Raw genomic sequence first — 21626 nt, 5'->3', positions numbered from 1 at the left:
GCAGAGGGCGTGGAGTTGGATTAACTTAAAGCTGTTCATCTTGCCTACCCAGACTGTGTGGCACTGACTTAGTAAGTACACTGAAGCCATTCATTCCTTCATTCCTCCCGAACTAGCTGAGCAGCTCCTCTGTGTGGGCTCTGGGCTGGGGCCACAGAGAGGATTATATCCTGTTCAGCTCCGCTGGAGCTCCCCGCTGGGCAAGGTAATAAACGTTCCTTTGAATGTTCTGGGCCAAGGTCTGGGAACCCCAAACGAGAGCGCGTTAATCCTGAGTGGGAGCTTGATGGGCACAGGTGGGAAAAGGGCCCTTTTCTGCAGATTCCATGTCCAAAATGAACTTAAGATTCAAAAAGATGCATGCAGCTCTGTTTTCCTAGCAGGATTATTCACAATAGGCAAAACATGGAGACAACCTAAATGTCCATTGACAGATGAATGGATAAAGAAGACATGTATACAATGAAATACTTCTCAACCATAAAAGAGAATGAATAATGCTATTGCAGCAACATGGATGCAACTAAAGATGATCATACTAAGTGAAATAAGTAGAAAGACATACCCTATGATATCACTTATATGTGGAATCTAAACTATGGCACCAACAAACCTATCTATTAAGGAGAAATAGACTCACAGACATAGAGAACAGACTTGAGGTTGCCAAGGGGTGGGAGAGGGAAGGACCGGGACTTTGGGATTAGCAGATGTAAACTGTACATATAGGATGGATAAACAACAAGGCCCTTCTGTTATAGCGCAGGGGACTATATTCAGTCTCCTGTGATAAATCATAATGGAAAAGAAGATATAAAAAAGAATGCCTATATGTGTATAACTGAGTCTCCTTGCTATACAGCAGAGATTGGCACAACAGTGTAAATCAACTATACTTTGATAAAAAATTAAAATTAAAAATAACAACAACAACAACAAACCCCAAATGAACTTGACTTGAGACCCCGAGGATGCTGAAATCCCATCCTATCCTGCTGACCCTCGTGTATTCCAGCGCCTGGAGTGGGGCCTCCCAGGATGTGGGCACTTAATGTCAGTCAGCCACTCAGGGCCAGACTATGCTGGAAAAACAACCATGAGTGATTTGGCAGAGGCTGGGCTCGAGGGTGTGGGGAATGTTAGGAGAAGTGATGCCAAGGTTGGGAGTCAATGAGGGTGCTGGTGAGAGCCTGAGAAGCAGGGCAGGTGCCAGGATGGGGCCCGTTATTTTTAGTTGCTGGGACAGGACTCTCCGGTGGCAGCTGTTACATCCTGGGTGGGGCCCATTAAGCAGGCAGGCCTTGGGCTGGCAGCATTTCTCCTCAAAACCAGGTGAAAGTAGGGAGCTGGGGGCTGAGTGAGGGATTCGGTGTTTGGTGCTGGGGGCTGGGACTTGGTGGTGGGGAGGCTTACTGAGAGGCCAGGACATGGTTGGGGTTTAAGGAGCCACCTCCCTTCCAGACTCCTTATTCCTCCCGTGCCCCCTGCCTGGGCTGGGAGAGTGGGTTCTCACGGTGGCCGAGGCTAGGGCCCCTCCCAGCTGCATCTGATGGTGGAGGGCCTGGCACGGGACCGGCATGTATCTCACATCATGAGGGCTTGAGGTCCACGTCCATCACCTGGCCAGCTGGACATTGTCTTCAACTGAAGACAGTGCTTCACCCAACATGCAGTGCTAACGGCATCTAGGGCCACAGGTGGCACGTGGGGTGGCCTTTCTCAGGAAATAACCCTTCAAGGAGGAAGCCTTCTCCAAGCAGGAAGCCAGAGGCGTAGGGCATTCGGCTGCTGTAGTACCACCTACGTCCACCTGGGGGCAGCAATGTACAGCATCATCTCAAAATCCTGTCCGCCGCCCCCCACACCAGGTTGTACCTGGGAAAGGGGGACACCCAAAGGGAAGACCTTGAGACCTTAGCCCACCCTCACATTGACCAGACGGGGAGACTGAGACCCAGGGGGAGCCTAATCTGTTCAAAGTCCTCTTATAGGGGGAACCCCAGCTTGTTCCTCACCACCCCACCACCCCAGTCTGTAATGGAGGAGGCTTGGAGTGTCTCTGAGTGTGAGGGCGTCTTGGCGGGGCTCCCGGGCGCATCAGTCCAGAACCCCTGTGGCCTCGGTGACACTCCTGGTGCATGTCCTCCAGTGAGCTTGGCAGGCAGGGTGGCTAGATGGGCAGGGACGTGGGCTGTGGACTGAATGAACTGGAGCTGCCCCATTTGCCTGTGTCTCTTGAAAACCAAGACAGTGCCCCCCCACGCCCATGGGCTGACTGTGAGGATTAAATGAACTGATACACTGACTTATCTGGTGGTCTGGTGGCTAAGACTCCATGCATCCAATACAGGAGTCATGGGTTTGATCCCTGGTCAGGGAAATAAACCCCACATGATGCAACTAAGCACTTGCATTCCACAAGTAAAGATTCCGAGTGTGGCCATTAAGACCTAGCGCAGCCAAATAAATAAGTAGACAATTTTTTCCTTTTAAAAAAGAGCTTAGACGAGTCCCTGGTGACAGCGTGTGAGAGCATCAAACTCAACTTCTCCCCTTAGGAAGAAGGCCTGAGTCCCCTCTTCTCCCTGGCTTCTGACGTGGGAGCCACCTGAGCAAATGCTGTCCCCGCACCCAGGTGACCCTGCCCTGTCCACTCCTTTCCCAGCCCCTCCCTTCTCCCACCCCAACAAGAACCACACACACATAAGAATATAGAATTTTATCTTATTTAGTTAAAAAAAATAATCGTACCACCGAATGAAGAAGTAGCTTTTTTTTGGTGAGATGGGAGGAGAGAGAAAAAAAGCAATAAGCCCAAAGAAAAAGAACTTTTTATATTCATCTGTATAAACATATCCGCTAAGGCAAACGCAATCCAGGGCCAAGGCTGCTGCGTGGGGGTCAGTACCTCCTAATTCCTGCAGATTCTAAGGCCAAAAAAATAAAACCTCTGCAAGGCCAACAGGAGTTGTGTGGACTCTTGGGGCATCTTACTAAAATAAAGAATTATCGAGTTTAAAAAGCAGTGACGCTGTCACGACACACACGGAAAGTTGCATAACTGTGGCCTTGGCGGCCATTCATTTGTTTGGACTGGGGGACGGGCACAGCTTCACGACACAGCAACGGACACGGACACGCACACACACGGACACGCACACATGTGAGCGCGCACATGGGGAGCCACGCAGGGCCGGGCTGGTGGCACAGGCTTGACCACGGCCCATCTGGGGAGGGGCACGGGGCAGGGGGGGCTGGGGGCCCCGTGCACTCTCAGGGGGTGGGTGTGACGGGACAGGTTCCCGTCGCTGGTGCCAAGGCGGTGAACGTCATTCGGGGAAGGATGGCGTGAAAGAGCCCAGCCAGGCCCCCTGCTCCCCACCACCTGGTCCGTGCAAACCACTTAAAGCACTTCTTGGACACCTCCTGGAGAACGGAGGCATGCTGGTTTCCTTTCCCATGAAGGGGCCAAGCCCTCCCCCCTGCCCCCGCTTCTCCAGGGACCCTCTGGCTGCTGTGGGCCGGTGTGGGGTGGGGTGGGGGAACCAGAGAGTGGTGTTTCTGCCCCCAGAGCCTTCCCGGCCCATGATCCATGGCATGGCCGGCAGAGTGTGGGCCCGTGAGGTAGATTGGCAGAGCTGCCCCCTCACCCTGCCTGGCTGGGGCCCAGAGGGCTGGGGTTTCCATGTCAGCTGGGGGGCAGGGGTGGGGCGGGTGGGCCAGGGCCTTGGGTCCCTTGGCCAGGATAGAAGCGCCTCCCCCTTGATTCCAGCAGGGCTGCAGGAACAGGTGCTGGGGGTGGGGAGCCGGGTGCCACCGATCAGCTCTCTGGGTCTGCGATTCTTGCCATCTGTCGCTCGCCCAGTCTAGGGAGGGGCCCCAGGGGCGCGGGGGCAGTGAGGCCTGCAGGTGAAGGGAAGGTGGCCTCTGGAGTGGGGAGGAGGTGGAAAGGGGGCGGCGCAGGGAGGAGAGGAGTGTGTGTGGAGGGCAGCCTCCCAGCAGGGTGCGCCCTAGAGCCGGGAGCAGGGGCGGCTGGGGCAGGCAGCGGGCAGCCAGGAGGCGAAGGAGCAGGACCGGTGGGGCAGCTGGTGTCTCGGCCTCAGGAACAGCAGAGGGAGCGGGGAGAGGCCGGGCCGCTCTGGGAGACCCCCTCGACCGGCTCGTTCACAGACATCTGTAGCTTTTTTAGCACGGTCCCTTCGGGCAGAGCCGAGGATCGAGCTGGGCCTCCGGTGTGCCCAGCCTTGCCACCCTCGCCGGCTGGACCGGGTGCCGGGGCTGGGGCCACGTGGTGGGGCGCAGCCTCGCTACTTGAACGTGGACTGCAGCTCCTTGAAGGCCGCTTTCCGCTGCTTCATCTCCTCCGCCTGCTTCTTCCTCTCCTCCTGCTCTGCCTTGATCTCCTCCTCGAAGCGGCTGGACACGTTCATGGCCTGGACCTGGGATGGGGTCAGGTGGGAGTCAGGTGGTCAGGACCAGAGGAGGTCTCTCTGGGGTCTCTTCTAGTTCTGCTGTGCCCCCCATCCCACCCCAACCAATGCGCTGCCTCCCACCATCCAGACCCTCGGCTCGGCACTTCAGTCACCTCTCTGAGCCTCAGTTCTTCCATTTAGAGTGATTTAGTCGCCAAGTCGTGTCTGACTTGTGACTCCATAGACTATAGCCTGCCAGGCTTCTCTGTCCGTGGCATTTCCCAGGCAAGAATACTGAGGTGGGTTGCCATTTTCTCCTCCAGGGAATTTTTCCCATCCAGGGGTTGAACCTGGGTCTCCTGCACTGCAGGCAGACTCTTTACCAACTGAGCTACCAGGGAAGCCCATATTTAGAGCCTGGTGATTAATAAGTCTGACCTCATAGATACAGGGAGAGGATTAAAAGAGATAAGATGCATTCAGTGGCTGTTGCAGAGTGTGGGTCCTGTAAATGGGAGCTTCTGATGTAGCTATTCTTATCCTGTTCCCGTCCTGGGAAGCCCAACTGAACCCAGAAACATCCCATCAATTCTAGAAGCCCAGAAGGAGGTGTGAGGAGGCCTTTAGAAGGAATGTTCTTAGCTAACATGAAGATGGGGAGAAGCAAGAACAGGCAGGAGCCCCAGAGCCCTGGCAAGCCAGGATCCAGGAACCATACTTGTCCTCTCCACCTGAACCTGTGCCATGCCTGGGGATGGCCTCTGGGGCCCATCACACTCCCTCCAGGCTGGGGCTGGCAGGGCCAGTGTCTCCGAGAGGTGCTGGGAACCAGTGCTGTGTTTCTGGGCCCGCTCTGCTTTCTCTTGATCCCACCTTTTAAAGCCCAGTCCTTTGTGGGTAGTGGCTCTGTGTGCCAGGGCAGGGGCATCTCAAAGTGGTCCTTGTTCCCTCTTCAAGAATACACACCCCTCACCCATCCCTGGGGGAGATAAAGGGGAAGCTGGAAAGGATCACAAGCAGGATGTGTGAGGGGACAGAAGCCAGGAACGACGTGGGCCCTGATAGGCGTCAGCTCCCCACCTCCTGTCTGCGGCCTCAGCAGGGACAGGAAGGGGACATGCGGATCCTTCTGCTAACTCAGGATCCTGGTGGATCCAAGCCACCTCCACCCTTAAGTGGGGTCAGGGCACCCTACAGCCCCCCATTCCTTACCTTGGCCTCAAAGAAGCTCTTGGCACCCTTGACACCCTCGGTGGACACGTCGATCTCAGAGAGGCGGGCCAGCACGTGCAGCCCGCTGTCCTCCTGCAGCTCCCCGGCGGCTGCCTTGCGGAAAATCAGGAGGAACTGTGGTGGGGAGAACAGAACACTGATGTCATCGGGGAGAGAGTGGGAGGGGCCAGAACCGGCCCACCCCTGGACCTGCTACAGGCTTCCCTGGGAAGAGAGGTGCTCGCGGGCCTGGGAGCCAGAGGCCTGTGTTCTCCACTCTCCATGCTCTGTATTCCTGAACAGGTTGCTGGGCCCCTCTCTCTCTGGGCCTCGGTTGCCCATCTGTAGAATGGGAGGCTAGGTGACCTATCTCCTGTCCACCCCAAGATCACGGCTCCTGCAGGCTGCTCTGCCCACACTCAGCTCCCATCATAAGCCTCAACTTACCTCTTACTTTTGTCTCCACTGTTTTCTCCAAACCAGTCCACTTTAAATCCCATTTACTGAGCCCTGAAGGTACATGATTGTGCCCATTTTACAGAAAGAGGAAGGCTCAGCACCAGCAAGTGATGGAGGAAGGACTTGAACCCAGGTCCTGAGTCCATACCACCATTGTGTGCTGCCCGCACCTTCCTCCCTGGGCCACTCTTCTCTTGCCTTGCCTCCTCTATGCTTCCTGCTAGCTCCCCAGGGCCCACCTGAGCCTTGACTCTCCAGAGGCCACAGCTGGCATTTAACCCTGTGCTGCCCACAGGGCCAGCGCCATTGCTATCTGGCTTGGAGCCTTGGTTTCCTCCTCCAGCAAACAGGTTCGCTCATGGCTCCCATCTCAGAGTGAGGCTGAGTGAGAGCTGGAGTGTGAAGTCACCTGGTCCAGCACCTGCTCCTCTTGGACCTGCAGTGCGAGTCCCTCCTCCATCTGCCCCCTCTTCTCAGTCACAGCATCCTATTGTTTCACTCTCTGTGCATCTCCCCCTCTGCACGCCAGGACCCCTGGAGCACAGGGTCTTTCTCTGTACTCCCAGAGCCCACATGGAGTTAGGGATACAGGACTTCCCTGATAGTACAGTGGATGGGGAGTCTGACATGGGTTCGATCCCTGGTCTAGGAAGATTCCCCATGCAGTGGGGCAAACCAAGTCTGTGGGTCACAACTACTGAGTATGCGCTCTAGAGCCCATGAGCCGCAACTACTGAGTCTGTGTGCTACAACTACCAAAGCTCGTGCACCTAGAGCCCATGCTCTGCAACAGGAGAAGCCACTGCAATGAAAAGCCCGAGCCCCGCAACCAGAGAGTAACTGCCCTCACTCTCGGCTAGCAGAGAAAAGCTCACGCAGCAATGAAGACCCAACACAGACATAAATAAAATTAAATCAATCAATCAATAAAATAAGTGCTCACTACATGAAGGAATGGATGGACCTTCTTCTCACTTAGGCAGCTCAGAATCTCCCTGGGGACGTGCTCTATGATCTGCTGAAACCTCATTCAGCCAACAATAAGCCATTCAACAGTGGCTGTTCAAGGACAAGTAGCTCAATGACAAAACAGGGGTGAGTCTCTCCCTACCACCAAGCCCCCGACAGTGTTGCCCTCCATGGGGAGTAGGACACTCACCTCCCGGAAGCTGAGCTTGCTGTCAAAGTCCTCATCCACCTCCTTGATCATGTTTTTCAGGCCCAGGTGGGTCTGGGGGGCTCCAAGTTTCTCCATCATGAGCTTTAGCTCCATCAGGTCGATGAAACCATCCCGGCCGGCATCGTACCTGTGGGTGCAAAGAGAGGCCTAAGGACATCTTGACACCTCATACCTCACCAGCCAGAGAGGTGATAAGCCACAGTGCAAGAACCCTAGGGGCTCAAAAGTCACCTCCTAGTGAGGACCTCAGCCAAGGCTGATTTGTGGCCCAGCGACTGCTTGGTTACCTCTGATGATGGGCAGCTCACCATGTGGCCTGGCAGCCTCCTACATCTTGAGAAATGCCAACTTTTGGCCAAACCTGCTACACAGGGAAGCTGAAACCACAACCCCTATCTACTGAGTGAGACATTACAAGCAGGTAGGAAGATTCACAGTATCATACGGGGTATGAACTGGGAGGGTGGGCCTGATGGAAGAACTCACTGACCATCCTTCGGCACCTCCACAGGCCCTTGAGGGCATCTTGGCTCCATATCTCCCCCTCTCCCCATCCCCACCCAGGAGGGAGGCAGAAGATACATGTCTAAGGGTAGGGGCCCGGGCTTACAGGAGCCCTCAAAGAAAACTGAGTTTTCTGGAATGTGCCTGGGGTGTGTTCAGAGAACAACTTGTACACAGCAGTGGCTGGAAAGGCCTGAACAATGATTAGGTGATGACTGTGCCTCTGCCCTGCACATTTCGGGTCTCTTTTTCCTACCACCCATGGCCTGGCAGAGAGACAGACAGGGTGAGGGGCAGAGTCTAAACAGCTCACTCAACCGGCTTCCTTGTGGTAAGAGCTTGGGTCAGAGCTGCACTCCGGCCTGTCCCCTGGTGGGGGAGGTGCTGGGGTGCTGGGAGCACATAGCCGGGCGGATGTGGGCGCTGTTCCTGCAGCCCAGCAAGGCCCTCTTATCAGGCCAACCAAGCAACCGCCCTGATTGCCTCCTGGTGGGTGAGGGAGGGTCATCTCAGTGCTGGCCAAGTGGGCCTCCTGAGCCTAAAGACCTTCATGCAGTCCTCAAGGCCTCAAGATGGCTGGGTGACAGTGCTGGGGACAGTAATATGACACAGAAGGGCTGAGCTCCAGACACCTTCTGCAGACTTGGAGTTCCCACATAAACACTCATCTCATTTCTGTCCCCTCTTCAAGGGCTCCCTAACTCCCTTCCCCCATCTCCAGGTATACTTCACACAACTATGGACAAATCTGACAGCAACCAGCTTTTGAAATCTTATCTTTGTGCTGGGAAATTTACCTACTTCATTTTACTTAATCTCCTACATTTAACACGAAGGCTCAGAGAGGTGAAGTGAGCTGCCCAAGGTCACACAGCAGTAGAGGAAGGAGCTGGGCTTCTATCCCACGTCTGGAGGGCTCACAGACCTGCACATTTGCTGGGCCCAGCCCCCCTCCACACGTCCTGGGGCTGCCAGCAGAACAGAGGAGCGCTGAGCAGAGCATGTGTGCGAGGGGTATAAATAGTTCACGAGCAAGTGAGTCAGTGGTTGGAAGTGACGCAGCACAGGGAAGACAGGTCTCTGGGAAGCCTGCAGGGAACATAGGGTCCTGAGGCCTCATCCCCCACCGTGGAGAGAGGAGGCTACAGCGCGGGCAGTGGCCACAGCCCAGGTGGAAGCAGATAACGAGAGGATGCAGGGTAGGACTGTGGGACTTGAGAAGGTCAGGAAGGCCGGCGATCCCGTGGTCCGGACTCCACTTAGAGCTGGAGGGACCCTGTGGGGGGCACAGTGGAGCCCCTCACCTTCCATCTTTGGAGTCTGTTTGCCAGTTGGTAGTAGGCGGGGTGGCTGCTCCTTGAGCCTTAGTGAGGGGAACTGGAGCAGCCCTGGGGTGGCCTGGGAGGAGAGTGGCCCCACGACAGAGGAGTCCATCTGTCCAAGGTGGGTCATGCGGACGCCCCTCCTCAGTGTCCCCGAGGAAAACAAAGGCCCGGCCTCTTTCTGAACTTGGGCTCCAGTGACGTTTGGTGATGACATGTCAGGGCTGGAGCCTGGCTTCTAGGAGACTGTGCCACTGAGCCTCCCGCCGAGGCCAAGAACCCCTGGTATGATGGTGACCCTTTCGTAGGGTCACTGCGGGGACTGAAGGGGTTCATACGTGACAAGCACTTAGCACAGCGCTGGCTCCAGAAATGGCAGCTACCAGCACTATCATGAGACTTAGTTACCTTTATGAAGCTCCTACTATGTGCCAGGCGGTTTCTCTCTACAACCTCTATGCTCAGCAATCCTGGGAGGTCAGTTATGGCCCCACATGACTGATTAGGGAACAGGGACTATAAAGGTCTGGGCACTGGCCAGCGGTTCAGTCCCCCATCCCTGCGTTTCCCACACTTGACTCTCCACCGCCCCACTCGCCTTCCTGAGTCTCAGTGTTATTTACTGCTCAAACGTTTCTCCCGCAGCCAGGGGTGGCTCAGTTTCAGAGGAAGTGCAGATAAAGTGTCCACACTTGGACAGAAACGAGGGCTCTGGATCTCGGTCTCTGGCAGCTCCCCGGCCTGTCTGGGCTGTAGCTCAAACCACGGCCTGAACCGCTGTCTGCGTCAATCAAGCATCAATCAATTACCGGGTCTGGGCTCCCACCCCTAGGGGGACAATTCTGGCCGCAGTGCTGGAGAATCAGTCACCAAGGGGAGGTGACAGAGAGTAGGGAGAAGCAGGTGCTGGGGTGGGAGGTGGGGCCCCAGAGGTGGCAACACTGTCACCCCCCCAACTCCCCACCACCACCCTCCCCCGTCGTCCAGGGAGTGGACATCCACCACATGCCCTGGGCTCTGATGTGGGCGGGCTCTGGGTCATTGGATCAGTTAGATTCTTCCTAGGCAAACCCTGGAGGTTTGTGCTCACAGAATCTCTGCTGAAACTGACCCGAGTCCAAACTCCAGTTCTGCTATCTGTGGGCCAGGTGACCCTGCTCAAGTCACATGACCCCAGGCGCCTCAATTTCTCCATTTACACCGTGGAGATCAGACCCATCTCAGGCTCAAGGCAAGGGTTAAGAGAGGATGCACATAGATTCTGAGCGCAGAGGCTGGCCCACAATAAGTACTTAATGAATACACACTAATTACACAGCAGTACCACTGCTGAATTATTATTATTGTTAACATCTACCATTAGGGTTTGAGAGTAAAGGAGATTATGGATATATAAAATGGGCTTTCCAGGTGTTGCAGTTAGTAAGGAACTTGCCTGCCAATGCAAGAGATATGGGTTCAATCCCTGGATTGGGAAAATCCCCTGGAATAGGAAATGGCAACCCACTCCAGTATTCTTATCTGGAAAATCCCATGGACAGAGGAGCCTGCTGGGCTACTGTCCATGGTGTCACAAAGAGTTGGACATGACTAAGTCCATACTGAAGCTAAAGCTCCAATACTTTGGCCACCTGATGTGAAGAGCCGATTCATTAGAAAAGACCCTGATGCTGGGAAAGATGGAAGGCAGAAGGAGAAGGGGACAACAGAGGATGAGATGGTTGGACGGCATCACCAACTCAATGGACATGAATTTGAGCAAGCTCTGGGAGATGGTAAAGGACAGGGAAGGGGAAGCCTGGAGTGCTGCAGTCCATGGGGTCGCAAAGAGTTGAACACGACTGAGTGAACAACAGAGCCCGCACACGTACACACACAAGGATATAAAACACCTAGTACGTAATATGTGCCTAAAACCTGCTAATTTGATTATAATAGCTCCACTGAGAACTTTTAATGTGCCAGATACTAGTTAAGTACTTTGTACATATAATATAAAAATAGTGATAATAACAGTGGTAAAAAATACAATTTCTTCCCCAGTCCTGAAGGTGTATGGCTGGGAGGAAATGCTTGCTGTAGAGTGGCCTGGAGGTAGGGGGTGGACAAGATGAATGAGGGGTCCCACGAGCATCTCCCTTGAAGGTCCAACTACTTCCACCCCAACCCCCTTTAGGCTGGATTCAGAGACCCTGACACTTGGGGAGGTGGAGAAATATAATCTTTTGCTCTCTCACTGGGCAGAGAGAGAGAGAAGCCCCAGTCCTGGGTTACCCTCCTGTTCCTCCTGACAGAGAGGGAAGTGAGAAAGGGGGAGATGGTCACTGTGCCACCAGCAGGAGGATGCCTGGCAACCCAGGAGAGAATGGTGTTAGTAGGATGCTGGGAAACAGGCATATCCCTGGCTGGGGAGACCCTCTCTTCCAACAGCCCTTGCCCTGAGCTGGAGCTGAGGCTACAGGTAGCTCAGAGGATCCAGGCAAAGACTCTGTACACAAGATCCGTCTGGATGCCTGGTCTACCCACTTCATGTCATGTAGGGAAGTTGGGGCCCAGAGTGGGTAGCAAGCAGTCCAGGGTCACACAGTTAGAGATTAGCAAGTTTCCAAAAGCTGTAAACTTTCCTCCCTCCCTCCCTGCCTGCTTCCCTCTTCGTTCCATGAGAGGTCCTGAATTCTCAAGCCTGCAGGGCTGGGGGAGGCTGGGCTGAGAGGGGAGGCTTGGGACCTGCCTGGGAGGACCAATTCCATCCGGAGGGACTGACAACAAAGCTCCTGGGCTGGGAGCTCAGCACTTTTCTCCAGCACTGGAGGGAGGCTGCTGCACCTGGCACTGTGCCCACATTCCTACCCCCCTCCCCCTGAACAGTTCTCAACAGGGAGGGCTCAGCTGCTGCCGCCCCGGATGCTGGTGACAAAATCCCCTCCCATCTGTCCTTGAAAATGGAGCAGCGGCCACCACCCGGGCAGACTTTGCCCCTTGGGGCTGCAGGGCCCTCTTGGCGGATTGCTCCTCCTCCCCTGGTTCTGATAACCTGGAGTTATGGGACTGAGCAGTGACTGGCTCTGATAGTGTGCAGGGCCTGCCCCGATTTCATAACAGTATTATCATTAGCGGCTCCTCCTGGCTGAGCACTTACTAGTGGCAGGCACTATCCCAAGTGCTTTGTGTCAGATCCTCTCAGGAACTTGGTGAAGCAGGAATAAGCATCCCCATACTACAGACAGCAGACTGAGACTCAGGGAGGAAGTGACTTGACCAAGATCACAGCTAACAAGGACATACTTGACGATCAGAACCCTGACCTGAGGAAAAACATGTGCTTTTAACTACTGTGCTGTGTTCTGATGCCTATAGACCCTGTACCAAAGAAACTCAGGTTGGGAGGGATACTGGAGGCCACCTAATTTAGCCATTCATGAGGGTCAGATCTCCTAATGCAGCTTTCCTGCTTGAATACCTTTGAGGATGGGAAGCTCACTGCTTCACTAAAACAACCCATTTGGGCTTTGGAACTCTCTATTAGAAAGTTGCTCTTTCTAATATGACCCTCCCAGTGGTCTGTACTGTCTGATGGCAGTGAGGAGCCATCAGAATCACTGCACAGGGGGAGAGGGGCAACAGTTAGTTTGGGAGCATAGGGGACCCCAATTCTCTCCCTTCTGGTTCCCATCCCATCCCAGGTCTTTGTGGGTGGTCCCTCTGCCCATGGGGGTTGCCAGGAGGACAGATGGCTGGAGAGAGTGGTGTTTATGGACCACTGAGCCCCCAGGCCCACCTGACTTTGGCCCCAGTATTCACAGAACTGGTCTTCCCCCATCCTGTCTGGGGAGGCCTCAGTGGCTCCTAGGCCTCTACTCTTTGTCCTGAAATGGGAAGGTAGGAAAGTTCTAGACACCAGGGAAATTCTGGCCTTGCTGCTTGTTACAGCTGGGTTGGCCCGGCCCGCCTCCTGGTACAGGTAGACACCCACAGGCTCGGGACGACAGTTCAGCAGTGCCCATCCGCTCCTGCACTCCCCACCCCCAGGCTGCTGACTCAGGTGGGGAAAGCCCAGTCACTCACCACTTCCTCCAGCCCTATCTTTAGAGTCTGACACTCGATCTGTTGCCCTGTGTCAGTGAAGGAGAGGGTGTGTGAGCGTGTATGGGTGAGTGTGTGGCCAGGGTGGGGCTGATGCTTCCCCTATGGCTTCCCAGTGAGTCCAAGGATCAAGTGCGTTCTCTCCCCCCCCCCCCCCAATGGCAACCTGCTGGGGGCTATCAGGGCTCAGGACATCCTAAACTCAGGTTTAAGCATCTCTCACTGAGCCCCACCCTGGGAGGGTAGCTCCCTCCACTGGTAGCAATAGCAGTGGGTCTCCCCACAGCCTGCTCTTAATAATAATTATTATTATAACAGTGATTGCAAAGGACATATACCGAATGTCTAATATAACCCAGTGTTTATTACTTAAGCTTCCCTCTTGTTATTGCCTCACTCCCTAGACTCAGGAACGGGGCAGGGAGATGGCTACGGGGTGGCCCAGTGCTTCTTAAACCTTAAAGTGGATACTTGGTGAGTCTTGCTAAAATGCAGACTCTGATCCAGTAGGCCTGGGGTAGAGCCTGAGTGATTGGATTTCTAACAAGCTGATGAGGATATGCTCCTAATAGGGTCCCATGGGAGCAAAGGACTTGGAGTCAGAAGGATCAAGTTCAAATCCTGTCTCTGTTCCTCAGTCACAGAAACCTGAGACTCAGTCTTCTTATCTGTGAAATGGGTGATGACCATCTTTTAGGATGTTGAGAAAGGATTAAACAAGAGGCAAAGATCCTGGAAGGGAGTGGCTCCAGTGGTCCTCTCTCTCCACACAGCTCAGGAGTCCCCAGGCCTGGCTCTGTCTGGCTGCACCTTTCTGGCCTAGAACTCTCACTTCTCTAGAGTCCTAAAAAAAGCAGAAATCAGCCAAAGAGAAGACTGCTGTGCAGACAGAGGGACCTCAGCAGCTGGAGGGCGTGGGGTTGGCTTTGCAGACAGGGCCCCAGGCAGCAAGGCCTGGTCTGCTAGAGCTGAACCCAGAGGCACAGAGAGAAGGCAGGAAGGCGCAAACCAAAAGGGAACCAAAGGTCCCTGGGGGTTGGGAGAGGAGAGGTGACTCAGAATCAGAAGGGAAGTAGGAGAGCAGAGGACGGGCCTGAGGCCAGAAAACCCTCCCTCCCCAGGGGTGGGGCTTCTCCCCAGAAAGCCAGGCTCCCGGCTGCTGTAGGGGCAGGACCCAACCTCTGAACCCCCAGAGGGTTCCCTCTCCACGTCCCCCAGCCATAAACACAGCCCTCACTTGGTCTTGGGAGCTCCCTGTAGGCAGACCTGGTTCTAATCCTGCCCTGGCCACTTATTATAACCTTGGGCCTTGCTTTCCTCATCTGGCAAATGGGGAGAAGGACAGCACCCACCTCACTGGGCTGGTCTGAGGATTCAATTTAGTTTCTGAAATAATACACTGGGCCCCATGGGCCTGGTGGCTCCATTTAACAAGGAGAGGGTGTGGAGGCAGGGGGCTGGCTATGGAGGGCTATCATCATAGCATCCTTCAAGAGAACTTTCAGTACTCTTTGTAGAAACAAAGAAATGGAACCTGACGTTTCCAGCCCTGGGGACCCATCCTCTCTCACTCGCAAAGACCCCTCTATGCCATTGCTCTTCATGACACTGTAAGCTTCTTGAGGGCAGAGATTTTATTTTTCCCTTAATTCTCTGGAACTTGCATACAGAAACTTAACAAAATATGATCAAAGGTGTGAACCCTACATTTTTCAAAAATGTCACCTATGTTTTTAATAGCCCACCAGCCAGACATGATGGTGGACTCTTTATAAAGGCTCAGGAGTTTTTTTTTTGGCCACACTATGTACCTTCCGGGATCTTGGTTCCTGGGCCAGGGACTAACCCGGGCCCTTGGCAGTGAATGTGCAGAGTCCTAACCACTGGACCAGCAGGGAGTGCCCCAGGACTTTCTCAACTTAATCCTCAGGACTTTCCAGGGCAGGTTCTCTAGCCCCAGGGGAAATAGACTCTGAGAAACTTTGGAGTACCCACCTGCTGGGCAATGGCACACGGGAGCCAACTAGAGTCCTAGTTTTGTGTCATCCCCGGGCAGCTGGGTGCTCTTCCCTTTTCCCTGCCACCTGCCTTCCACGTAATTAAGTGATAATGAATTCGAGTCCCCATTTTTGTTATTTACCAGAGCCACATGTAGCTGTCAATCAAAGCTTCTGTTCCGCAGGAGGGAAAGAAGGTTCTTATGCCGAGGCCCGTCACTCGGGCCCAAAGCAAGAGGGCTGTTGCCAGCCTGGCAGGCTGGGCAGCTCCGTGGGGGGTAAGTGGAGGCAGCCAGTGGCCTTTTGGAGCCATCTCTGCGCCAGCCACCACTGCCAGGGCTGGGGATGGTAGTGACAGGAACTTGGTGAGGACTTATTCTGTGCCAAGCCCAGGGTTAAACACTTCACAACAACCCTGGGAGGTGGGGGCTATTGTTCTCCCTGTTCTAGGGTGAGGAAGTGAGGCTCAGAAGGGTTTAGGTGTCTTGCCCCAGGGCCCACAGCTGGGATTCCAACCCAGGGTAGCACACTCCGAAGGCCCAGTGCTTAGCCACTGCACCAGATGGTCTCCCAGAAAGGGCAAGGGGGCTGTGCTGGGGGGCGGGGAGGGGGGCGCGGGGTGGTGCTGTGCGCTGCAAAACCTGAGGAGACACCAGGGGGGTGGAGCAGGTGGAGGGGAGAAGAGAGGGGCACTGGCTGTTCTGACGCAGGGGTCATGAGACAAGTGGCTGGGGACAAGGCTGGGCCGGGCAGGGAACTAGGGCATCTTCCTCGGATTCCACAGCAGGTTCAGAATTACATGGCTGCCTGCCTCTCTGGCAGGTCTCAGCTTACAAAACCCTACAGAGACCCAGGCAACAGCCCCAGGCTGTTGCCAGCCCAGAGGTGGCTGCCTTGAGGCCCTCTGGGGCCACACCCCTGGCCCTTGCCTGGAGGTCTCCAGCATTAGTCACTCAGTCTGATTCTTTGCTACCCTAGACCCTGTGGACTATAGCCCGTCAGGCTCCTCTGTCCATGGAATTATCCAGGCAAGAATACTGGAGTGGGTTGCCCTTTCCTTCTCCAGGGAGGTCTTCCTGACCCAGGCAGGACCCTAAATGAATGAGCAGACAGAGGATGGGAGAGGGTGGAATTAGAGGTGATGGCAGCAACCTGAGGCAGCAAGGGGAGGAAGGATTGAGAGTCAAGGTGCCTCCAGGTGCCTGGCACTGTGCCAGAGCTCTGAGTGCATCACCTGCCTGCAGCCCCTCCCTGAGAAGCAGGGACCACTGTCCCCATTGTATAGATAAGGATGCTCTGGTTCAGTCATTGAAAATCTCCCCATGAAAGTCACTACACCTTCCTGGGCCTCAGTTTTCTCTTCTGTAAAATGGGGAGAAAGGTTGATGACGACCCCCCAAGGTCTCTCCCAGATGGAAACTACCAGGAGTGTAAGGTCAGTGATAGTAGAGAGCCTGTCCATCTTCCCTCTGCCCCCTTTCTTCTCCCTCCATCTCCACCCTGAGGAAGAATCTGCTGATGACTACTGAATGGATGAACTGGAAGACCCCAGAAGGCAGTTTTGTCATCCAGACAGCTCAGGATTGCTCAAACATAAGGAGGTCACTGCTGAATCATCTTTGAGAATCATCTGTCATTGTGCTCCTTTTACAGATGGGAAGACTGAGGCCAGGGGAAGGGCAGGCATACTAGGTAATTCAATAGCAAAGCCCCGCTTCCTAGCTCCTGACCTCCAAGGCAAGTCCAGCTCCCAGTTCCCTCTGCTCTCTCCTGTCTCTTGCACTCTGATTTGGGGGACGGTTTTCTAGGAGGCCTGGGCTCCTCTCCCCTCTGCCATGGGGGCTGCAGATCAGGGTGGAAGTCTCTCGGCAAAGCCCTGGCTGTGATCCTCCAGCCCTGCTTGGACCCAGGAGGCTGCAGCCCCTCTTGGATGGCAGAAGCAGAACGGGGGTTTTGTCTTCCATGAGAGCCTGTCTGTTGGCTGTTCACAGCCGGGACTCGGCTGGGCTGGGCTCGGCTGGCACAGTGAAGCCTTGTTTCCTTGAATACAAAATCTGCCGCCTTCCCTCCTCTCCAGGGCCCCCCAGTGGGCGGCACTTCCTTCCCTAGAAGTCCAGCTCCCTGGCCCCTTCCTGCACCCCCCACTCCATCCCTGCCAAGCAGCACCCCATCAAGCAGCAGTGGTGCCAAGAGGGGGCTCCAGGGGTTAGCTCCGCTCAATTTTCACCAAAGTATCCCTCGTCAAACTCACACCAAAAACAGCCTCCGTAAAAAAGTGAGCTTGTTCTGCAAACGCAGGTTCAAGACCACTCCCCAAGCCATGTGCTCCTTCTAACCAAGCTGCAGCTTCCCATTTAGTGAAAGTGTTAGTCGCTCAGTCATGTCCGACTCTTTGTGACCCCACTGACTGTAGCCCACCAGGCTCCTCTGTTTATGGGATTCTCCAGGCAAGAATATTGGAGTGGGTAGCAAGGCCCTTCTCCAGGGGATCTCCCCGACCCAGGGATCAAACCCAGGTCTCCTGCATTGCAGGCAGATTCTTTACTGTCTTAGTCACCAGAGAAGCAATCCCAAGTCCCTGCTCATTTGGTGTGTCTGGGTTCTCCAAACTGTTCCTTCTTTTTATTTTTCGTGGGGGTAGAAGGGATGTCATGGAAGCCCAAGAGAAGGAGGTGGTGGGTCCATGTGGGGGAAAATCAGTCATGAATATGGAAGGGGGTGCTGGGTGATCTTTCCCACTTGGAGGCAGACATCTGTGATGGGAAACCCAGGAGGGAAGAACATGAATTCTGGAGTCACAGGCCTGGGTTTAGAGCCTGACTCCATCATTTTCTAGCTGTGTGTTCTTGGCAAATTACTTCACTTCTCTGTGCCCAGACTGCTCAACTGCGCCACAGTGGTGATGACAGTTCTATGTCATGGAGTGCTGGGAGGAATGGAGGAGCTCCTTGGTCCCTGGGCAGTGTGAATACAGGGATCAAGCAGCTGAATAATCTCTCCTGTACTTCCCTGTGTGGGGGTGGGAGGGGGGCGGCAGAGTCTACAAGGAAGCTGCCCTCTATTGGGTCTGGAATCCTGGAACTCCTGCGCTTCTGATAAGGCCAGTCTTCGATCATGATAAAACTTGAGAAGATCTCCTAAACCAAGACCCTGCAGGCAAAGGAGCAGGCTCCTCAGGGACCAGGGGTGTCCGTGCAGAGGCCTGGGGTGGGGTTAAGGACTCAGTTCTGCCCCAGGCTGACCCTTGGAAAAGAGTATGGGGTTCCCAGCCATCCAGGTCTGAGAACCAAAAAACCTCTTCCCTACAATGGGGGTCAAATGCAGAAGCAGCAGCCACAGCAAGCAGTGAGAAGTGGGAAAGAGCCTTTCTCAAACTGGGGGGTTGCAAAACATCCTGGGCTTCCTGCTTGCCGCTGGGTCACACTGCCCCAGCCTGCCCCCACCTCCTGCCCCAGCCAAGGTGGCTGCCAGACCTCCTGACTTCCTCACCTAAGACTTGACCTCTGGACGGGTCTACCTTTTTGGATCCATTTCCAGACCTATTCCAGATCACACCCCCGGGGCTGTTTTCCCCTCCAGGGGCAGGGGCGATGGGCAACAGGAGGTGCGTGGGGAAGAGTATCAAAGGGAGGGGGGTTGAGCACCTTCACAGGGCTCATGCCTACCCCAACCCCCACACTGCTGGGGGGCAGTGCATCTGATCATCTCAGTCCCAAGAGGGTGAACCCAGGGGTGGACCCAAAGGGGATCAGGAAGTTTTTCTCTCCAGTCATTTAAGAAATTTAAAGTGTTTTTTGTTGGGGGAGGGGTAAGTCCAGAGGCCTCAAAGTACCTGTCCAACCTGCTGAGGGCATGGGGTGTGGAAAAAGGGATGGAGGAAGGGCTGAGGTGAGAGCCACCAGCCAAGTCAGATAGGAGGTGACCCTCTGCGGGGAGAGAAGGGGGCACGCAGTGGGGGAAGAGGGGAAAGGAGAGATGCCTTCTGACAGAAAGCAGGGGGCCAGTGACTTCTAAGCTTCAGAGTGGTGAGGGCAAGAGGAGACAGCCCAGTCTGGAGAGGGAGGAGGGGACAGTCCTGACCAGGCGATTGGTGGTGGGGTTTGTACAGACCAGCGGACTAGGGGGCAGGGAGGAAGGGGTCCCTCCCTAGGGAGATCACCTGAGGGTCAAGGGTTGGGGTCCTGGCTAAAGGAGTGGATGGGGGTAGAGGTGAGAGGGACTGAAGGGTCTCTGACACAGTTTGCTGGTAGATGTTGAATAAGTGCAGGGAAAGTGGGGGAGGGGTCTCGGCCCAGAACCCACGTTGAGGGGGATGTGAGATAAGCGGAAAAAATGAAAGAGCCCCAGCCAGTGAAAGGAACGGTCACCTTTGTTGAGGCGCTGGAGGGTGGGGTGGGTGTTTCTGACCCGCGTTTGGGGTGGGGGTTGGTTGGGAATTCAAGTAGCTGAGGAGGAGGACGCAGAGGCCACGGGGTCCCCAGTCTCGTAGTGTGCGGGTGTGGAGAAGCATCACTAACAAGACAGGGGTCCTAGGCCAGAGATCCGAGCTCTCCAGACCCACGCGAATGGTAGCAATGGGGGCTCGCGCTTCTCTGGAAGGAGCCGCGGGGTCCCCCACTCCGTGAGCGCGCGGCTGGGGTACCGGGGTCAGCGTCACCGTGAGAAGGGGTCCCGTGCCAGGGGCCGCGGGTCCCCAGACCCATAAGCGTGGTGGGGAGGAGGTCCCGGAGCCTCGTGACTAGCTGGAAGGGATCTGGGGTCCTCGCCCCTACTGTGTCGGGGATCGGGGAGCTCGGCTGGCCGCATGGGTCACGGGACCGCGCGGGGTCCGGGGTTCGGGGGCTCAGGAGCCGAGGCCGGCTCGCGGGGTGGGTGAGGGACAGGGTCGGGCGGGCACTCACTCCTTGAACATCTTCTCCATGTCCTTGATCTGCTTCCTGGAGAACTCCTTGAACTCAGTGTAGGGGTTGAAGACGCGGCGGCTGGGTGACTGGGGCTCGCCGATGCCCTGGTTGAGGTCGGCGCGCCGCAGCAGCTTGGCGCTCAGCTCTTCGTCCGCGCTGCCCAGCGCCTCGGCCGTCTCGTCGGGCGCTCCCGCCGCCGCCGCCGCCGCCCCGTTCAGCCCGGGCTGCTCCGGGGCCTCGCCGCCGCCCTCGCCCTCCATCTGCAGCCGCCGGCTCAGCTTGCTGGCCAGCTCGTCCGTGGCCATGGTGGCCCGCGCGGCGATCGCCTCGGCCCGGTGTCTGCTCGTCGCGCGCCCGCACCGCCTCTGGCCGAGCTCTTCCTCTTCCTGACACTCCCCACCGCCAGGCACCGCCCCCGAAGGTGGGACTTACGCCCCTCGCGGGGCCCGCCCGCTCCCGCCCCCGATCCTGGCCCAGCGCAGCCCGCGCCTGCTCCAGCTCGCTCGCAGAGGCTCGTGTGTGCCGGGGGCGCGGGCCCGCCACCATACCCCGCCCCCCCCCCCCCCCCCGTCGGGTTGGGGGACGCCGTGGAAACCCATCCTCCGCTCTCCGTCCTCACTGTGCCAACGGAGCGGGAGGGGTCAGGCGATCGAGGCGGGAAGGAAGTGGGGGGTCCTTCCCTGCAGTTTGGGCGTGGGTCTGGGACTCAGCGGGGCGCCGTCCCCAACCCCTTCTCTGGAATCCCCACGCCGTGAGGTCGTAATCTCGTGTCGGCGTGACACCCTGTCGGTTGCCATGGAGACCACTCGATGTTACACACTGGCGCTCCCCGTGAGGGCTGCGGGGCTAATGAAGAAGGTGGACCCGGTGTGCAGGATACCCTGTGTAGATGTACCCGCAGGTGGAGCCGCCGCATCTTTTGGAAAGGGATGGACCAGCAGCTGCGAGGGAGATGGCGCTGGGCCTCAGTCTTGAGAGGTCCTCGGAGACAGGGGGAGAGAGCAAGGGAGAAGGGCCTGGTCCTCTCCCCGCGGGTCAGCACATACATGAATGACTTGGCAGAATAGCTCCCAGGCCATGCGGTGGTCTGTGACTTTATTTTAGGGGAGCTGGCAGGGAGATCTTGATGTTGCCATTTCAGTGGGGACCCCAGAGAAGAAGTGTCCTCTCCCAAGGCTCAAGGGGTGTCAGGAAGAGGCCAGAGAGAGAATTTCTCTCTGTGGTCTGGTCTGTCACCTTAAAACTGAAGAGACTTCCCGCATCGGGACTCCTGCAGGGGAGGAGAGGGGCTGGTTGATAATACCAATTTCCAGGCTCCAATCCAGAAAAACAAAACTGATCTCTGGAGTGGGACCCAGAAATCTACATTTTAACAGACACCCAGGGGCGTTTGGCTACATGAAGTTTGAGAATCACTACTGTGCTTTGCGCTTATTCTCTAAAATGTTAGGATCATTCTCAAGACTCTGCAGAAACAGCTTCCCCCAGAGAAGAGATGGGCTTATGGCCTTAAAAAAACCAGTGCTCTGGAAACAGCCCTTGAGAATGTAAAA

The 21626-nt window shown here is 55.7% G+C and overlaps 1 protein-coding gene across 1 annotated transcript; it reads right to left on the bottom strand.

Moving 5' to 3' along the window:
• Nucleotides 1–2712: 2712 nt before the first annotated feature.
• EFHD2 (EF-hand domain family member D2) lies at nt 2713–20477 on the bottom strand. The gene is made up of 4 exons (XM_020873814.2): nt 20071–20477; nt 7243–7390; nt 5625–5759; nt 2713–4439 (listed from the first exon to the last, which is right to left on the bottom strand). The coding sequence occupies exons 1-4, from the start codon at nt 20376–20378 to the stop codon at nt 4308–4310; spliced, it is 723 nt and encodes a 240-aa protein (XP_020729473.1). The 5' UTR covers nt 20379–20477; the 3' UTR covers nt 2713–4307.
• Nucleotides 20478–21626: the final 1149 nt, after the last annotated feature.

The sequence above is a fragment of the Odocoileus virginianus genome, chromosome 11 (assembly GCF_023699985.2).
Source record: "Odocoileus virginianus isolate 20LAN1187 ecotype Illinois chromosome 11, Ovbor_1.2, whole genome shotgun sequence".
Classification (NCBI taxonomy): domain Eukaryota; kingdom Metazoa; phylum Chordata; class Mammalia; order Artiodactyla; family Cervidae; genus Odocoileus; species Odocoileus virginianus.
Note: the sequence above shows the minus strand (reverse complement) of the source record. Positions and strands in the feature narration are given on the sequence as shown.

Bases quoted from the DNA above. Each gene is read 5' to 3' on its own strand.
- EFHD2 (XM_020873814.2), bottom strand. From the start codon at position 20,378: ATGGCCACGGACGAGCTGGCCAGCAAGCTGAGCCGGCGGCTGCAGATG. The intron at 7,391-20,070 runs GTGAGTGCCCGC...TTGCACCCACAG, and splicing joins ATGGAGAAGATGTTCAAGGA to GTACGATGCCGGCCGGGATG. The intron at 5,760-7,242 runs GTGAGTGTCCTA...TCCCCACCACAG, and splicing joins GCAAGCTCAGCTTCCGGGAG to TTCCTCCTGATTTTCCGCAA.